The 19,479-nt window shown below is 49.2% G+C and overlaps 6 protein-coding genes across 6 annotated transcripts; all 6 read left to right on the top strand.

Moving 5' to 3' along the window:
* Positions 1-84: 84 nt before the first annotated feature.
* EDB91DRAFT_1150786 (uncharacterized protein) lies at positions 85-1,680 on the top strand. Its single transcript, XM_041319403.1, has 9 exons — positions 85-494; positions 541-586; positions 641-781; positions 840-905; positions 966-1,034; positions 1,085-1,155; positions 1,211-1,301; positions 1,361-1,368; positions 1,425-1,680. The coding sequence occupies exons 1-9, from the start codon at positions 234-236 to the stop codon at positions 1,455-1,457; spliced, it is 786 nt and encodes a 261-aa protein (XP_041174075.1). The 5' UTR covers positions 85-233; the 3' UTR covers positions 1,458-1,680.
* EDB91DRAFT_1150779 (Triosephosphate isomerase) lies at positions 1,681-2,982 on the top strand. Its single transcript, XM_041319402.1, has 6 exons — positions 1,681-1,919; positions 1,970-2,093; positions 2,147-2,190; positions 2,236-2,434; positions 2,482-2,669; positions 2,719-2,982. The coding sequence occupies exons 1-6, from the start codon at positions 1,808-1,810 to the stop codon at positions 2,805-2,807; spliced, it is 756 nt and encodes a 251-aa protein (XP_041174074.1). The 5' UTR covers positions 1,681-1,807; the 3' UTR covers positions 2,808-2,982.
* Positions 2,983-10,718, top strand: EDB91DRAFT_1150772 (uncharacterized protein). Its single transcript, XM_041319401.1, has 31 exons — positions 2,983-3,322; positions 3,373-3,600; positions 3,659-4,318; positions 4,368-4,596; positions 4,647-4,802; positions 4,852-5,292; positions 5,341-5,449; positions 5,498-5,829; positions 5,884-6,302; positions 6,427-6,660; positions 6,711-6,895; positions 6,950-7,084; positions 7,188-7,282; positions 7,337-7,462; positions 7,518-7,677; positions 7,731-7,787; positions 7,833-8,073; positions 8,120-8,192; positions 8,244-8,307; positions 8,362-8,478; positions 8,527-8,593; positions 8,641-8,675; positions 8,729-8,815; positions 8,871-8,994; positions 9,056-9,179; positions 9,228-9,287; positions 9,343-9,483; positions 9,541-9,713; positions 9,768-10,151; positions 10,209-10,516; positions 10,568-10,718. The coding sequence occupies exons 1-31, from the start codon at positions 3,113-3,115 to the stop codon at positions 10,626-10,628; spliced, it is 5,835 nt and encodes a 1,944-aa protein (XP_041174073.1). The 5' UTR covers positions 2,983-3,112; the 3' UTR covers positions 10,629-10,718.
* Positions 10,719-15,505: 4,787 nt separating this feature from the next.
* Positions 15,506-15,655, top strand: EDB91DRAFT_1008906 (uncharacterized protein; the record flags this gene model as incomplete). Its single annotated transcript, XM_041312375.1, has 1 exon — positions 15,506-15,655. A coding segment is annotated over one exon (150 nt), but the record flags the coding sequence as incomplete, so codon positions are not given.
* A 1,353-nt stretch (positions 15,656-17,008) lies between these two features.
* On the top strand, positions 17,009-17,575 carry EDB91DRAFT_1016239 (uncharacterized protein; the record flags this gene model as incomplete). The annotated part of the gene is made up of 2 exons (XM_041312489.1): positions 17,009-17,348; positions 17,406-17,575. Coding segments are annotated over 2 exons (510 nt in total), but the record flags the coding sequence as incomplete, so codon positions are not given.
* A 1,158-nt stretch (positions 17,576-18,733) lies between these two features.
* On the top strand, positions 18,734-19,433 carry EDB91DRAFT_1057872 (uncharacterized protein; the record flags this gene model as incomplete). The annotated part of the gene is made up of 2 exons (XM_041314115.1): positions 18,734-18,973; positions 19,059-19,433. 2 exons carry the CDS (start codon positions 18,734-18,736, stop codon positions 19,431-19,433), a joined length of 615 nt encoding a protein of 204 aa, XP_041174070.1.
* Between the last annotated feature and the right edge of the window lie 46 nt (positions 19,434-19,479).

The raw sequence follows: 19,479 nt of genomic DNA, 5'->3' as shown, positions 1-19,479 counted from the left end.
CATGATCTGAGAACCTATAAACAATCGTATTCTTGCACCTCGCAGATGCTGCGGTTTTGGCATATATAAACTCGCCAAATGATGCGGGAACCTTGTCCGAGAACGCCGACCTGTGTAAAAATTTAAAGACCATATCAGAGGTCTAGAAGCGCAGTCACGGCTCAGTGCCGAGCACGTTCGAGACTGGCCCATACGCTCTCGAGTATTTACCATTCAAATTCCGTCATTCTTCCATGTCTCAACCCAAAGGTACTGCGATTGTTACAGGAGCCAGCCAGGGAATAGGTCGCGCCATTGCACTTCGCCTTGCTGATGATGGTTTTGATATCGCTTTGAATGACATCACGATCAAGATGGTGCAATTGGATGCTGTAGCCAGGGACATCGTGGCTAAGGGACGAAGAGCGGTCGTTGTTATCGCAGACGTATCGGTGGAAGACGAAGTCAGAGAGATGATTGACACCACTGTTCGGGTTCTAGGGGGCGTCGATGTGGCAAGTCTTGCTTGATATTTTAATTGCATTGGCTGATGATGAGCAGATGATAGCTAACGCCGGGATATTCACTTTTGGTAGTGTCCTGGACGGTAAGCGGCCATTCGGTGGAAGTTCAACTGAGTGTTCACGTCAGTTGTGCCCAGCCGATGTGGAGAAGTTCGATGTCACCTACTCGGTGAACGTTCGGGGGACGTTACTCTGTTATAAGTATGCCGCCCGGAAGATGATTGAGCAAGGAAGGGGTGGAAGGATTATAGGCGCATCATCAGTGGTCGGGAAGAGAGGTCAATTGATTGAATGGCGAGTCAAGAAGATATTTTCTGACTTGCCTCCGGTATGAAGGCGTTAAGGATTATATTGCGTACAGCAGCAGCAAATTTGCTGTCAGAGGGTTGACCCAGGCTGCAGGTGAGATGGTAGTGAGCATAGAGCGAATAATGGATAACTGACACCCTTGATCCCCCGCAGCTTTAGAGCTTGGTCATCACGGTATCACCGTGAACTGCTATGCTCCAGGGCCGATCCAGACAGAAATGCGTGCGCAGTGATTTGTTTTTACGCTTTCAATAATGTTCGAACACCTTCAGTGCGGTCCTTGAAAGAACAAAGGGAACGATGGACAGTTGAGAGGGGTTATGACCCGAGCTCAATTCAACAAGTAAGACGTGAATTGACAGTGCGGAGTTATACATTCTGATTGCTTCTCGCATCAGGTGCATAATGCAGTTGGGTACGAGGGTACTCCGGACGATATCGCAAGTATCGTCTCCTACCTCGCGTCAAAGGAGGCGCACTTTATCACTGGTGAGTTTCCAAATCCCAGCCGCGTGGATGTTAATACGTATTGAATGTTCGATTGCTAGGGCAGAGCGTAAGTGCACCAGCACGAAATCCGCCCAGAATTGTTGATTCATCATATCGACACAGATTTCCGCGGATGGAGGAATTTGCCTCACTTAGGCTGAAGGAGTCATGGTTTGAGGCAATTAGGGGATAAACAACTATTGTGCTTATTGAATCATGATCAGGCGTGTGCAGACAATTGATTGCGATCTGATCCTTGGCCAGATGAGTCGTACGATCGAGTCGACGTACCCAAATGACCCACGTTTGAAATATTTTAGTGTGCTCGTATGATTTCGCTGTATGATCGGCTTTAGCGTCGGACTCTCGATAAAGATTAGATATGGACTAGCTCTGATCTTGAAGCTCACACTTGCCAACGCCATTGTTCTCTTCTACTCGACACTAGTACTGTCTTTAAATCCAGGTCTTTCCTCTACTACCACATACCTAGACTTCCAATCGATATGCCTCGCCAGTTCTTCGTCGGCGGAAATTTCAAGATGAACCCCATCTCGCGGGATCAGAAGCAAACTATTATCGGCGTCCTCAACTCTGCTGATCTGGACACCGCGACTGGTACATATTTCTCCTGTATTGGCGAGACTTTAGCTCAGAGATTACCGCAGAGATCGTGGTTGCGCCCCCGTCGCTTTATCTCATCCCACTCAGAGACACGGTACGAACGGAACTACAGGTCTCCGCTCAAAACTGCTACTACAAAGACTCAGGAGCCTTTACTGGTGAAATCAGGCGAGTCGACAAAACGTTTTTGAGTTTGCTTGACCTTGAACTTTCAACATTAGTCCTGCGCAACTCGTTGATGCCAAGATCCCCTATGTGATTCTAGGTGAGTGGTTAATCAACTTGATAGATGTCGGTTGAAATCTTTCAGGCCACTCTGAACGCCGTTCCATTTTCAACGAAACGTCTGAGCTCGTCGCTCAGAAGACTAAGGCTGCTTTGAATGCGACACTGAAAGTCATCCTTTGCGTTGGCGAAACCCTTCAAGAACGTGAATTAGGGCAGACTGCCGCAGTCGTTGAGAAGCAGTTGCAGGCCGTCGTCAACGTTCTGCAGGAGAGCGACTGGAGGTGCGATGTACAGTCACACTGTGCTGTCCTGCTTGACAATGTTCCAGCGGTGTCGTGATCGCATACGAACCTGTGTGGGCGATTGGCACAGGCAAAGTTGCCACATCCGCTCAAGCCCAGGAGGCTCATGCGGATATCCGCCAGTTCCTCTCTAAGGCAGTGTCCCCTGCTGTGTCAGAGAATACCAGAATTATTTATGGAGGCAGTGTTACCGCTGCAAACTGCAAAGAGCTTTGTAAGTCCACAACGTAACACACCAAGGAGAAACTGACTCTCCCTTTTAGCTACTCAATCCGATGTAGATGGTTTCCTTGTCGGAGGAGCTTCATTGAAGCCAGAGTTTGTTGATATCATCAACGCGAAGAGGAATTAGCGGGTGTGATGGCATAGTGCACTGTATATCTTGTTTGATTCAGGCAGTCAGATAAACTCGTCAATGATGCTACTTGAATTTGTGGAATCAGTATGTTGTGCATGAGTACCAGTATCTTTTGTCAGCCTAGACTCGGATAGAAGTGGTTGGAACTAAATGATGTAAATTCATTTTCCCAGCAAACTCGGCTAACTTGCATGTACGTACGTGCTTACCCCAGAATTCAGCACATTCCCGTCGTTCTTCTCTACATAGGTGGTGTTCTACTGATCGGGACTTGAAGCTTGAACACAGTTCCTGTCGGGATGTTTCGTTCGCTTCTTCAAGTTGCATCATGGCAAAGTCATGAAGAGCTAGAACCCACTCCACCTGGAACTAATGTTACTAGCAGCGCGATGACAAGAGGTTTCGATGCCCCAGACTCTGGCAATGGTGGCCAAAATGTGGCACAACAGTCCATGCAGGATATGGTAGAGGAGCTAAAAACAACAGAGACAGTAATCGCGAAGACGCTTGTGAGCCTTGTGTTATTATGTTGTGGGATACCCATAATGACATCTTGTAGCTCCTGCAACGGATTGCTGACCTCGTTCGTGAAGTACCTGAAACAAAAGATACGTTTCGCGGTTCAGACGGATTTCTCTTACTGGTTCATGTGCTCTCCACACTGTCAACGACGATCGGACGACCAGGATCCCAACAGACGCGTGATGTGGTAGCTTGTATCAAGTTGGTTTTCACGTTGGCCTCCGAGACTTTGAAGAGACACGCGGCGAATCTCGAGTTCTTTGAGGTGCGTTTCTTCGCACCTGATGTTGGTGATGCTATTGTGACCTGGATTGAAATCCAAGGAATTTATTGGCTATTCTTCCCTTTCTGATGCTGTGGGCCCGCTCGTCCGTAACCCAGGGATTTCGGATGTGATGCTCGGGTGCATGCTAGCTCTTTCATTTGGCGATTTCTTCCTTGTGGAATTTTTCAGCTCATTACGAACAAAATTGCCTGACACCGAGGCGATGAATATCCACTTCCTAGAATTTGCACCTGGTCTGACCAGTATTAGCCTCCCCGGAACATTTGGGGTTCTTTGGAGCTTTATTCTGCGAACCATCAACACAGATCGTGCCCTAAGGCTCATCGTTTACCGCCTCCTAGAACACATGACGCATAACACGCATAGAAACCTCGCCGTCTTATGCATGCAAAATGTCTTGCCACATCTTTTCACATTGTTGAAGTCCACGATTAGCTCCGGAGACGATAGGGAGCACCGTGTCCTAGCAAAGATTCTTCGCCGTCTTTTCGAAATGGGTGCCAGCACCCAGGACTCGAGGGGACTGTTACAGTGCATTGCAAAGCAAGATGGCTCTGTCGATATAGATATGTTTGAACTTCTGCGCTCGAGTGCGAAGTCGAGGTGGCCACAACACTTCTCACTCAATGGTTGTTCTGCACTCGCGATGTCGTCTACAGAAATGAAGGCCCTCCCCGCCCATGGGTTCACATTCATGGTAGGCTATTTTTCCGACAACATCTTGATCGTATCTAAATTGTAGGCAGGCCTGGATTTGGCTCGAAAGGATGCCCTCGGAGCCACACAAGTTATTCAGCATATCTTTTGGGTCCAGCGACGTCGTGGCTCTCTCCGTCGGTAACAATGGGGTATTAGCCTTGCAAACACGTGCCGTTCAGAAAGTTCAAGTGCTGCCAAAGTCGAAAGTGACGACTTCTCGATGGACTCACGTCGCCCTCGTGCACCATACACATAGATCATCGCATCCTTCGTTCTGTACGTGGTTCGGATATGCTCATGCAATCTTTTGACTGGCTGTGGTTTAGGCGTGTTTATTGATGGCGTTCTAAGTGATTCATTGCAACGGGCATATCCAAAGTTAGATGAAGCTTCGCCTGCGACTTTCATTGTAGGAGATGACGTTGCCGCAGTTGACTCTAGCTGGTGTGTCGCTTCTGCCTACCTGCTTTCGGTCGCGCTCGGTAAGCATTTTCCATCAGAAAATGGCTCTCATTTGTTCAATACATGTAGATGATGACTTTCCGAGGTTTATACACCACCTGGGTCCCCGATATTCCGAGTCATTCCAAGACCAGACTCTCATCAGGTTTCTGACGTACGAAGCATCGACTTCGCTCAATATGCATATTTCAGCTCAAGGTGCAGCGCTCCCTGAGAATTCGCAACTCAAGAAGGCCATTCGCGGAGACTCGGTTATCAATGAATCATCGATTATATTTCGTGTCGCGCCTCAGCTGCATGATCAAAGGGACAACATTGTTACTCGAGGTGATGTACTTACAGTACGCTGCCAACCGCTGGATCTTGCCGTATGGAGGATTGGCGGGGCGGCTCTCTTGCTGCGCTTAGTAGCTCTTGCTCAAACACCGCATGAACTTTCTAGAGCATTGAGCGTCTTTTCTGACTGTCTTCGCAACTGTTGGCAAAATTCTGATGACATAGAAAGGTTACGTGAGTACGGGATATGCGAGACCTTGGCTGTAGTTGATTTTCGTATAGATGGTTATGATATTCTTGCAAGCACGCTGAAATCTCGAGGTCATCTCATAAATATGACCAGCTTTGAAACGTTGTTTGAATTCCTCGGTCTAAATTTCCGCTCCCCAGAGTATGTTTGCCTTCTGTCATAACATGCCAGGCACTGACACTTCATCAGTTTATCCACTGTTGTCAACACCATTGCATACAGAGCCATCGCACTCGACTTTGAATTGTGGTCAAAAACCAGTGCCGATATTCAACGGGCTCATCTCGAACATTTCGCCTTCCTGTTACGTGCTAGCCGATATAGAAATTTCAACATCAAGATGCGATTGTCGAAGCTAGGGATCGTGCGCAAGTTGTTAGTCGCCATTCAGTCAGCCTGGTACCCGAAAGAATCTATATCGCTTGTTGTCAACGTGCTGGTGCTTGTTGCGCAATCATCGTCTACAGCAGAGGAAGCGATCAAACCAATCATTTCTTACGTAGTTGCCAGCCTTGCTGAAGGTGATTTATCTTACTTTTCTCCAAACGCTCTTCGTCTGATTAGATGTTTTTCAGAGGACCGATCATCGTCAGCATCGTCACCTAGATCGTCAACTTCCCGTGGAGACTTGCTACGATCTAGTGCCAGAGATAAAACTGAACAAGTCCTTGAAGCCCTTGTTTCCATGATGCGCCTCCCTTCACTTCACTCTAAGCTTGCTGCTACGCTTCCGATGCCCCGGATTTGTTTACTGTTGCTTGGGACCCACCCTTCCGCGCATACTGCCTGCCAGGCGCTTGCTATGCTTGGCATCAGCCTGAAGACATCTTTGTCATCTGGCAAAACCTTTGAGTTGGCTAGTGGTTGGAGCATTCTGAAGACTGTGTTGCCTCGAGTCTGGGATCGCAGTGTGCATGATGCTGCTTTAGACCTTCTACCTGGGCGCCCAGGGGGCAGATCTAGCGATGACTCAGGATCACCTCAGATGTTATCCGTGTTTCTTTTGCATTGTATCAAGGACTGTCAGCTGGGAACAATGATGCTGAACCAGGTGAAGGTGGGCCATCTGTCTACTGCGTTGATATTCCATTTTCACCCTTCTTGCAGCTCCCTCAAAGGATGCGATCGTCTGGATCCTTGATGACTTAGCAAAGCTGCACGAGTCAAGTTCATCGTTTCGCCGCGTCTTCAGGTCTCAGAGCACTGCCCAGCTGCTTCTTGATGCTCTCAATATCTTCTTTCTGATAGGGCAGGCTCCTGGGGGCCTGGACGCCAAGATATCTACCAAGCTAACCCACTTCGGATTACTTGTAGCGACGGGCAAGCACATCTCTGCGTCTCAAAAAAAACAGGTATTCTACACTTTTGCCATATACCAGCGCCTCTCAGAGTATATGCATAGATTCTTGACATCGTTCGCCCTGACGCTCAGCCAAAAAGACAAGCCAATGCCGTAGACACTTCTGGGTCACGACTTGGTCTTGTTCAAGCAGACACGGTTCTCAAAGCATCAATACGTATGGAAGAATGGCGAAAGGTTATTCTTGCTTCGGAGCGCAAACGCTTCAGGCAGAATCTATCAGACTTGTGCCTAAATATCCATGCTACAGCGACCTTGAGATGCACTGACTGTTGATACAGGCAGGAAAAGCGACGTAGAATCGCATCCTTTGAAGAAAGTGTTTCTGCATCAACGACCGAACGTGATATTTGGCCCCATAAAGCTCGGAAATGCATGTGGAAATTAGACGAGACGGAAGGACCACACAGAGTCAGGTCAGTGAACTTTTTGTTGTCTGAGGCAAAAGAATGACATCGTTCAGGAAAAAAATGGAGAACCGTCTGGAGTTGCTTGTGCATGACTCTGGCCACGAGGAAGCTTCATCCTTTTTGATTCAGATGCATTGTCACCGTCCCAGTCAGAGCTTGCTTCTCCGAATACCCTGGTTGTTCCATCCTGGACAGACGAAGATGGTTCTTTGTTACTTCAATCGATGTTTTACCAATATTGACTAAGAACAATTCCAGGCGATCATCAGCTCACTGAAGATATTACTGAGGACAAACTCAGGAGAGTGAGGCATCAACTCGAGCCTGGAGATGTCATTGAGGCTGTTAGCACTGTCTGCCGAATAGTCGGCGTCGATTCTTTTCGTAAGCGGTCAAACTGCTGCCATACTTACTGGCTGTCTCATTCGTCGATTCCAAGCTGGCTTGCTGATCTTTGGGCGTACCCACGTGTACATTTTTGAGGGCCTCGTAGAGAACGGTGAAGGTGAAGTTATTGACGCAGGTAGTGCGCCGGAAGGAATGTTCCTTATATCCGGAAGTGCCGTGGACCTTCGTAGCTCGCAGCGTGCCCAACGATGGTAGAACCTTTTTCTGTTCTAACTTTCACGGCCCTGAATATCTTCTGTAATAGGTCACTAGAGCAAGTATCAGGGTTCTCTGACAGAATGTTCCTTTTCCAGGACGTAGGGTGAGCTCCGTTGCTCACCGCATGTCACTTTACTAACCCGGTCAGGTTCGAGATCTTCTTCAAAGATAGTCGCACACTGCTGGTTATCTTCCTTGATAGATCACGCCGCCAAGGGGCTTCCCAGATGCTCTCCTCGATAGTCTTGAAAATGAAGATATCAGAGCCTAGTCCAATACCTGGATCTATTATACACACATCGCTTTTGAGAAGTAGATCATCCGCTAGTGCAGTGGAGAAAGAACTCCAATTAGCGCAACGGCAGTGGCAGAATAGAGAGCTAAGCAATGTATGTGATGTTCTCATTTCTTATGCCAACGCTCACTTTGCGCTAGTTTGGTTATTTGAGTGTTCTCAATCAACTGTCGGGACGTACCCCAAACGATGCAACTCAATACCCCGTTTTCCGTCAGTGATTGTTAACTCTTTTTTCACAAGGAAGCTCACGGTGACTTTTAGCTTGGGTTTTCAAGGATTATGTTTCAGAGATGCTGGATCTTTCATCTCCCGATGTGTTTAGAAAGTGCGTTCGCATAATTCCTGAGTTTGTAGACTTCAAGTTAATACCATCATTCAGCCTCACGAAGCCTATGGGAGCTTTGACAGCCGAGCGTCGCGAGGCTGCAGAAACTCGCTATGATAACCTGGGGAGTGTTGGAGAAAAGCCATTCCACTACGGAACGCACTTCAGCTCGTAAGTCATTTTCATTTGCCCATATCCTTTTTCTTGACACGAGCACAGGTCGATGATTGTTTGCCACTTCAATATTCGCATGCAGCCGTTTACCAATATGTTCAAGACGCTGCAGGTATGTTCCATTTTAGTAGGGAAAGAGCACTCATTTTATCCCCGTAGGGAGGGGACTGGGATTTACCCGATAGGCTTTTTACGTCAGTCTTTAATTTCAACCAGGGTGTGGGGCAACATGTAATGAATGACTCAGCGATATCGGGAGAACGTATTCGTCGGCATCGCAGGACATCAGAGGGGATGTGCGTGAATTGATACCCGAGTTCTTTACTTGCCCAGAGTAAGTTTTTTGACTGCTTGATCCCTTCTAATCTGACAATGGCTACCGTGCTCAGGTTCCTCGAGAACTCATCCAATCTTGACTTCGGTATCTCAACTACCGGAGAACGGATTCACGATGTTAAACTACCTGCGTGGGCGAAAGGAGACCCGCTACTCTTCATCGTAATACATCGCCGTGTAAGTTCTACACTGGAATATTACCATCTGATTCAACGATCTTGTTTTGGCGCCTAAACAGATCCTTGAGAGCCACTACGTCAGCGAGAATCTTCCTGCTTGGATAGACCTTATCTGGGGATGCAAGCAACGAGACGTGGATTCTGTGAACGTTTTTCACCCTCTCAGCTATGAAGGCGCAATTGGTAATGTTTCTCTGTCGGAATCTGCTCTTCATTAATGGGCATGTACAGATCTGGACAAGATTACCAACGATCTTGAGCGACAAGCTACTGTTGGAATCATCCACAACTGTGCGTTGACAGCTGTCGCAGTCCCCTTAAACAGAGTCACATAGTAGCATTGCAGTCGGGCAGACCCCTAAGAAGCTCTTCACCTCGCCCCATCCACCACGGAATCTTCAGGGGCTCCTGAGTCTCCCTGTCACGACAGCCCGTGGTATCCCTGAGGACGCACTCGCGTTAGCAAGAGATCCGAAGCCATTGAAGGGCAAGTATCCCAGTTTTCTTCTTCCGACTTCGATCAATTCTTAACTGTTTGGCGCAGTCGTGCTAGATAGTGCTGTGTCGAATATTTCCATCGACGTGTCGGATGGAAAAGATGGTGGCGTGCTTCCATTGCCTTGTGGAGTGGTCGACCTCCTGTCGTCCGGTCAGGAGCAAGTCGAATGGAACCAGGATGTGAGCGATGGCTCACTGCGGTTGGTAACCCACGGAAAAGTACTCGATGCTTTTATTGACGAAGATAGTCAAAAACTAATGCAGTCCTCACAGGTTACACAAACCATTGAGCATGTAGCACCCTCGTGCGCTGCCTTGGCGGACCAGGACACTCTAGTAACGGGTTCTGGTGATAATATTGTGCGTGTTTGGCGCGTCAATCACAGTCAAGTGGCGCCCTCAGGTTTTGTTGGAACTTCGGGGCGGTATCGCAGGCATGCATCTTCAACGCTGTCGATGATGCACCTCCTCAGAGGACACAGTCAACGTGTAGCGTGTATTGCAACATCACGTACATGGTCAGTTATTGTTAGCGGCAGCGAGGATGGGAGTGCTATCGTTTGGGACCTGAACAGAGGGTGTTACCGGCATTCAATTTGGCACAGTGATGAGAACCTAAGAGCTGAAGTGTGTCTATCTGCCATCAACGAGTCTACGGTACGTGTTCTCTGCAGGAACCTGACCCAACTGACAAAAGTGAATTGTTGTTGATAGGGATATATCGCTACTTGTTCCGCTTCCCATTTAATGCTGCACACAATCAATGCGAGGCCAATTGCGAGACTCGATACTGTGCACGCGCCGATCACGTCTCTTGCATTCCATGAACGTGAATACTCACATTTGGATATCCTTGCTACGGGTCACAATGATGGTTCCATCACACTATGGACATGGAATGCAGACGGAACACCAGCCGGAATGCAAGCGCAATGGGAGTTTGTTGAAGTTCGTCGGATGAATCTGGGGGAGGAAGCTTCTGACGTTGCTTTGGGATCTGTTACTGCGCTTAAGTTCATTGGGTATGTGGACAGTTGACACTTATGAGAGCTTACTGATGCAAGTTTTCCTAGTGAACGCCTTTGCGCTGGTTATGCTTCTGGGTTGACTTATATGTGGACAATTCCCAGCTAAACTATTTATAATCGTTTTCTAGACCTCCAAAGGCAACAATATTAATGACACTGAGCATTCGATTCTAGAACTTGTTCTTAGTACTTACCGGCGACCACACTGAATCATTCCATACCTGCGATTTGTGCCCTAACACGGCCAAAGCACAAAAAGGATGTGATCACTCACCGATTAAATGCGCAAACTGTGGAGAAGCGCACACGGCAGACTCAACCAAATGCCCCATTCATATACTAACCAAAGGATCTGCAAGAGACCCACGACCAAATATCCAAGGGGGACGGCGCGCACGTCGACCTCAAACTGCTAACGATCCAATAGCACCTCCAGAGACCCGGACTCCAACCCCACCATCAACATCCCAGAACCATATCGTAACGCCACAACCAATGAACGACAACAATATGGATGGATGGCAATGATAGTCCATACTAAACCCATAAAAATGATTCAACTCAACACTAACCGTTCAAATATAGTCTGCCACATATTACTCAACAACGCCGTCCGTGATTATGACATCCTGCTCATAACGGAACCATGGTATGGTGACATCGGAAATAACACAAAGGGCCCAGCGTCGTTAACCGGATGGCAACCAATCCTACCATTACCGTCTGTTCCCCCGAATGTCATTCCTCGAGTCATGGCATACATCAAAAACAGACCTGACTTCATGGTTACCCTTCATTCTGATCTCGCAATGGATGCTGACATACAAATTTTACAGATCAACCAAGGAACACATCCGCCTACAATACTTGTAAATATGTACAACCAGAAAGCAGGCGAGGATCCATTGAACTGGTCAGCAGACCGTCTTTTCAACATCGAACTACCAAACGGAATACCGGTCATCATCTCGGGAGATATGAACCTACACCACCCAATGTGGTCAAACACAGCTGAGAACCCCAATCCTCGTGCAGAAGCTTTCGTTGACTGGCTAACTGACCAGGGATTCATCATGCTAAACGAACGTGGGGCAACAACATACTTCGCACACGACGGTGAATCCTCGTCGGTCTTGGACCTAACATTCATCAACGACAGAGCATACGAACTTGACACGATCAAGGACTGGTCAATCGACTACGGTAAAGCCTACGGATCAGACCACGCAGCGCTCACATGGACACTAGACCATGAACGTGTCCCCATCGAGAATATCACGGCTCAACGATTCAATTGGAAAGATATCGATGAAGACACGATCAAAGCATGGAAAGGAGCGTTCATGAGAGAATTGACGGATAGAGAAGACGCATGGATACCGCTACGTGTTTCAACTCTTCCTAATATTGATGATATTGAAAGAGCTACCACAGCGCTACAAGATGCACTGGTGCAAGCAACAGAAAGCTCGGTCCCCATCCGCAAATCTAGTGCACATGCGAAACCATGGTGGACTCCCGACCTCACGCAATCACTCAACCGCATTGCAGAAACTCGTGAAAGGGCTAGACAACATCTCATCGATACAGGTTTTGCTGACCACGACCTTATCCAACAGATCCGCCAACTACGCAATCAGTTCAAACGGAAGACACGCCTTGCTAAACGACAGTGGGCAAACGAGACTCTGGGAAAAGCCACTCCCGATGACGTCTGGAATTTCACTCGATGGCCCAAAGGGATAAGAAACTACCCCACGCCACCACTCAGACGAAACAACGGTCAAAACATGGCAATAACACATGAGGAAAAGTGTGCTACACTACGAGGTGAACTGTTCCAACCGCCCCCGAATCTAGACTTAGCTGCACCAGATTTAGAACAGGACCTCCCGGATGACATCCCATGGGAACCCATAACATATGCCGAAGTGAAGAATGGTATATACCGACCAAATCGCAAAAAAGCTCCTGGACCCAGCCAAATCAACTACATGGCTCTCCGATGGGCCTGGGAGGTTGCATCAGAATATATCTACTTACTAATCTCACGCTGCGCAAATGTAGGCTACCATCCCATCGCCTGGCGACGCACAATCGCAGTAGCCCTGCGCAAGCCCCGAAAACCAGACTACTCGAACCCGAGAGCCTATAGACTAATCCAGCTAGAGGAATGTCTTGGAAAAGTCCTCGAAAGCGTACAGGCAAGTAGATTAGCATATCTCACAGCAAAATATCTGCTGGTACCTTCTTCACAGTTCGGAGGTCGCCCAGGAAGCTCCACAGTCGACGCAGCCCTATCATTCGTTCATGATATCGAAGCAGCCCGTAATCACGGACTTGTCACGTCGTGCATCACATTCGACATCAAAGGATACTTCGACTTCGTCAATCATACACGGCTACTCCGAATACTTCGGGACAAGCACCTACCGCTCCCTATGGTAAAGTGGGTGAAATCCTTCCTCAGCGAACGACAAGCAGCAATCTGCCTGGACGGAGTACTGTCACCATCGGAACCAGTCGAAAACGGTATACCTCAAGGATCCCCAATATCACCGGCCCTTTCGATTATCTGCACAAGCCCACTAAACGAAGCCTACAATGCGAAAACTCGAACTCGTGAATTACGCCCGGACAAAGCCACACCGACCACATTAGCATGCTACATCGATGATGGAAACTTATATGTCTCCTCTCCATCCTTGGAGAACAATGTCGCAATACTCCGGGAGGAGTTCATTTTTGTGAACAATTGGCTTCGCGAAGCTGGACTGATGGCGGAAATTGACAAATCTGAGCTCATCCATTTCACATGGCGTCGCGCACCGGATCGACCACCTATCCTGCTGCCTAGTGACGAAGGACAGGTGACAATTAACCCCCGTGACTGTATCAAATGGCTTGGTATATATTTCGACTCTAAACTCTCTTTTCGCAGGAATGTATGTGAACTGGCAGGCAAAGCGGAAAATATCGCCCAAGGACTACAAATGCTTGCAAATACGGTAAGAGGTCTCTCGCAATCACTATTGAGAACTGTATACTCGGCTTGTGTCCGCAGTGTAATGACATACGCAAGCCCCGTTTGGTGGACGGGCGTGAAAACCCATGCAAACATGCTTACCCGCGTCCAAAACAAATCCCTTAGACATATCTGTGCCGCTTTCCGAACCACCCCAATAAAGGCCCTAGAAATAGAGACATCAATCCCCCCCATCAACCTCTTCCTCGAACACGCAAACGATAACGCCGCCACTCGACTACTCAAACTCCCCTCGTTCAACCCAATCCTACAGAGACTTGATCAACCCTGGCGACAATTTAACCTCGCTGACCCCCCACCCGCTCTTCCCACCGACAAATACCGTCCTCGCAGCCGCAAACCACCAAAATCGACCAGACTCACCCGTCTGTCAAAACGAGCATCCCCGAACGCGGAACGCATCAACATATTTGCGCTGCCACCTTGGGCAAACACGAAGGAAACGTACCGCGGCCGCCTAACGATCTCGGACAAGCAAAGAGGAGGCAAGAAAGAAGCCGCCAAAGCGCACATACAAACCGCTTGTAATCTACGAACGGAGGACACGCACCTTCTCGTTTACTCAGACGGATCGAAACAATCAGTCAGAGAGGAGGAAAGAGCTGGAGCAGGATGGGCCGGCTATCACAGAGGAAGAGAAGTCTTCTGGGGTCAGGAAGGAATGGGTCCCAAAGCAGAGGTGTATGATGCAGAGATGGTAGCGCTCCTTCGAGCAATATCGCGAGCTATCAGCTTCGCGCAAAATTCCCAGGTGACCCATTTACATTTCTACGTCGATAACAACTCTGTGGTGCAGGCTGCATATGCAGCTGCACCCGGACCCTCACAATACATTGCATTACAGATCAGACGCTCAATCGAAGACTACCTAACCACATCCCCCCTCCATCATGTCCAAATTGCATGGATCCCAGGACATCACAACATCATCGGCAACGAACGTGCCGACGAGCTTGCAAAAGAAGCCACCGGACATAACGACTCGTACCACTCGACCTATGCAAATGCGCGCCGAAGAAACAAGGAAGGGATCTTGCAGAAATGGACAGAGAGTTGGAATAGAGACGTGGCAGCACAGACTGGACGCTTCGCTCTCGCAAATCGACTCCCACCAACGCTCAAACCCCGCCAACATTTCACTCACACTCCTCGAGAAGTATACGGCCGTCTTATACAATGCCGCACAGGACACGGATTCATGGGAGAATACTACGCTGCATTCGTTCCAACCGAACCCACCCTCTGCCCATGTGGAGAACCACGTCAAACACGAGAACATATCATACGTGACTGCCCACTATTTGCGCGACAACGCATCCATCTGCGTGAGGTATCACACAACATCATACTCAACGAAATTTTGGGTACGGAGAAGGGCATAAAGGCACTAGCGAAGTTTATTCAAGAATCCAGCGCATTAAAGAAGGTCGCACTGGAACGAGAAGGAAACTGGGAAGAAAGGAGAGGGACAGAAGCCTGAGTAAGGGCAAAGAAGGAAGTGACGAGGGAAGGAGGAGACGAGAAGAGATCAGAAGGAGGAGGAAGGAGAGAAAGTGTATCATATTATACTAAGCCTGGACACCAAACGAGCCCACACGCACACCAAAACTCATCAAACGCGGACCGCTTGGCTATTCGTACTATACCTACATCCCTCACCCTGTTACAACACTCCCCAGCACAGCCCTAACAGGGCACCGCGTCTTAACAGCTCACTTTGTTTGTTGCGGTATATAAATATAGAATTTCTCTCTCTCTCTCTCTCTCTTAGTACTTACCGTGGTTCTGCTTATGTAATCGCCAATTGCTTTCAAGTTTACCCCCTTCCACAATCTTGGATGGTTTTGCACCTTGCTTGAATTATGTCCACTGACGGGGAATCCCCCACGGGAGAATTCGAGACGCAATTTGAGCCTCGGTCTAGCGATGAAGATGTGTTATGGGAAGTACTAGAGATCGTTGCTGAGCGGGGTAAGAAGTATCGGGTTAGGTGGGCAGGTAACGATCCCAAGACCGGGAAACCGTGGCCGTTAGATTGGGTACCTAAGCATGACTGCACGGATCACCTCGTGGAAGAATGGAAGAGGAAAAAGGCAGAGAAGAGTCGTCGATCCAGGAAGACTGGTGAGTGTTATTCGTAGCAGCAATTCTGACACATATCATTCCTTCTGCTAGGTGGCCAGAAAACCGCCTCACGCGCCTCGACGAGTTCAAAGGTTTCTACGATTTCAACCTCCCGGAAATCGCGCTCTATGGTAGATGAAAGTGTCTCTACTATAACAGACGGCGACGAACCCCCCCGTGCTCGGCCTTCAACCTCAAAAGCACAGTCCTCGAAGCGTAAACGCGTAGATATGGATAAGAACTTATCAGATCCAAGTGACTCAGCGGAGCCTCCAGAGGAACCTTCAAGGAAGAAGAAGAAACTCGCCACTGGGGAAGTGTCTACGAAGTTGAAGCGCAAGGCTGCGCCTCGCACCTCAGCTAGCCGCAATCGATTTATCGAGTCGGATGCTGATGCTGATGGTGTTGCATCAGGCGCAGTTGGTGAAGGAATTCCAATTACCAGAGTCGGTCCACCCACCAGGAAAACTCCCATACCCAAGCCCAAGGGCTACGCGCTCTCATCCGCCCGTGATCATCATCGCGCCTCAGGCCTCACTACCGCATCGAAACCTGAACAATCCGGTGGCCAAAGTCGAAATGGGCTGGCTGCTGCTGTTTCGGAGAATCAACGAGATGTTTTGGAAAAGCTATCATCTGCAGAGGAGTCTGACTCAATACCACAATCGAAAAAGCCACCCATATCTCGCTTCACTGACGAGAAGACAAGCTCAACGACTGCACCACGAGAGACCACCGCCAGACATGCTGAGGCTCAATCCTTAGCTAGATTGCGCGTTTCTTCACCCACATTATTGCGTTCCGGGAGTTCATCTGCAGTTTCTCCCCCTCCTTTGCGACGCCAGCCATCATTATCTCCTGGTGCCCGGGCGCGGTTAGAAATATTTGACCATATGGTGGGCATCAGTTCGGATAACGATGATTCTTATATGAATATAGGCGAGAATGCAGACTACGGTGCTGCAGATCCTTATGACCCACCTCTTAGTCCGCCTCCCGAGTTTCCGACACCCCCACTCACAACCGCTACTACGGCAGGTCGCAAGAAGCGTACCGGCGACTCACCGTCCTCTGTGATTGTCCCGGAAACTGAGTCTTCGCAGTCCCAGCCTTCACTTCCCAACCCCATGGCGAATAGGAAGCATACTGATGCGCCGCCGCCACCCAAGCCGCCCTCTCGCCCGAGATCTACTTCAGGGCAGCCTCAGTCTGCATTAGACTTGCCTGCCATCACTGTCATGCGTTCATCCAAGTCACCCCCGCACACTGCTCACGTCGCTTCAAACAGTGAAGTGCCACTTCGACCACGGAAACCACCCACAGGGCCTGTTCCTCGTATCTCTCCACACACTTTCCGCAAGACGCTTGAATCGGTTACTATAGAACTTGATAACGAGCCTCCGATGAGCTCCATCGAAAGCTTCCCATCTCCGCGAAAAGACAAGGGAAAGCAACGACACTCTGAGGCTGACGAACTGCAGAGTTCAAGCGACGAGGAGCTTGTCCCTGGCGTCACAGACGCGAAACTGAGAGCTAGAGGGAAGGTACTTTATGAGGAGGCTCTACGGAAGAAGGAGCTTCTCCAAGTTACCGATAAACCACCCAAGAAGACTCTCGATGACCTTGCACGATCACGAGTGCCTCTGACGATGACAAGTAACAGCAAACGGTCGAAAAAAATCGACACACACCTATTCGCGTCTAGCAAGGGAGCTCGCGAGGGAGAGTTAGAGGTCGTGCAGCAGATGGAAGACGCGTATGTTGACCTCAGCGGGGGAAATAGCACGACTATCGACACTTTCACGCAAAGTGGGCCACAAGACAAAGAAGCTCAACGTATCCTTCTTCGTGAGGAGGACGAGGAATGTACGCAGGAGGCCTTGCTGAGTGGTAATCCGGCGCTTCCGGCGCCTAAGGCAGATGTTGCGGAGAAATGTGAAGCGCGACTACAGGAGCTGGCCATCGACAATGTAGAGATGCAAAACGATAACGATGATGTTCAGGTTTGTCGATAATCTATCTTGTTGGCTCCCATCTCATTTCATTTAGCCTCCCCCTGTACCTGCTGAGCCAAGTGGAACTAACCCCGAATCGAACCAGCCTTCAACACCTATGGATGATTTACAAGTTGCTAGTATGATCGCCAACCCAAGCCAGGGTCAACAGCAAGACAGGGGTGATGAAAAATTTAATTCGTCAATGATTAACAGTTCACCGATACCGCAGCACAACGTGTGTATTGCATTACAGCCCGACTTTATTAGTAGACTAACCAACTTCTTTACCTTTCTGCACAGACGGACGCGACTGTGAGACACCTCAATCATGCTCTCTCCGCTCTGCACAAGAAATCCGATGAGATTCAAGCGTTGCAACGTGCATTGACACTTGAGCGCGAGAAAACTTCACAACTCGAAGACGAGTTCAAGGCAGCTAGGCACCCAAGCATCACTCAGGATAGAATTGCATCAAGCGCCGCAACGCAGACCCATCCAGGGAACCAAGAGCACGAAGCTTGGGAGGCGGAGCGTCATAAATTGCGAGAGGAAATCGCAAGCCTAACCGCAGAACGGGATCGCCTTGAAACCTGTGCGCGCGTGGCTGATGAACTCAGAGCCTCTTGGGATGCGGATCGAGCAGCTTCCCAGCGAGAACGCGAGCGATGGGAGAATGAACGCAAGAGGTTAGGTCTCCAAGTCACCGAAACGCTTGGCGAGCGAAAGATGTGGTCGGAGGAACGTGATCGTCTCATTGCCCAGATCACATCGTTGACGGAAGCTGGCGGAGCCTTCAAAGTGGAGCGAGCTCAATGGGAACAAACACACAAAGCTATCGTGGCAGAGCGTGCTGCGTGGGCGTCAGAACGAGAGAGCTGGGCACAGCACCAAGCAGCAAGTGTCCGAGAACGCGCTTTGTGGGACGTTCATCGCGAAGCTATGGAGCTGCAAAGTACCAAATGGGAAGCCAATCGTGCTGAATTGCTACGTGGCAAAGAACTTTGGGAATCCGAGCAGGAGAAATGGTCTGCGGAGCGCACCACAATGGCCGAGGCGCGCGAGGCTCTTCTTGCGGATGTGACAAAATTAAATTCCTCTATGGACGCCATGGCTCGCTCCAAGAATTTGGCTGAAAAGGACCGTGACTTTTTCCGTGACCAATATGCGCAGGCTTCTGGTTTCGTGAGCGCCACTAGAGCCGAGAATGTTGAGCTGGAGCAGAAAGCTAAGATCGCAGAAGGCCAGGCTCGCGATGGAGTTGCTCTAATCAAGAGCATGTACGAGGTAAAATTTTCCTTGCTGTGATCGGTTAATCTCCTGACACTTCTTTGATCTGTTGTGACACAGAGTCAGATAAAGGCGCTGAAAGAAGACTGTCGATCGATGGAGGGGTGTTTCCACCCTTCTTCAGGAGAAAGATCGGCGAACAGATGACCTTATCAGACGACGTGCTGCCGAGCAACCTGAGCTTGCAGAAAGATGCCGGCAACTGGAGTATCAGGTGGACTCGTTGCATGCTAACCTTGTCAAGCTTGGACGTGCTCATCAAAAGTCTTCTGTGGAGCGCGACAAGCTTCAAGATCTGAAACTCGACGGACTGCGAAAGCAAAATCAGAAGCTGAACCCCCATTCGGTGGCACTATCATATGCCGAGCTCGAACCTGGTGAAATTATAGAGCTAAACTGGTCTGTCGGATTCAGACATCAGCTCCTTGAGCCAGGTGGACGCTTTAGGAGATGTTAGCCCGGAGGAACCCGAGGAGGATGAGTGTGGGCTGTATCCCTGCAAA

Source organism: Suillus paluster (assembly GCF_016628075.1).
Source record: "Suillus paluster strain FC165 chromosome Unknown EDB91scaffold_56, whole genome shotgun sequence".
Classification (NCBI taxonomy): Eukaryota; Fungi; Basidiomycota; class Agaricomycetes; order Boletales; family Suillaceae; genus Suillus; species Suillus paluster.
Note: the sequence above shows the minus strand (reverse complement) of the source record. Positions and strands in the feature narration are given on the sequence as shown.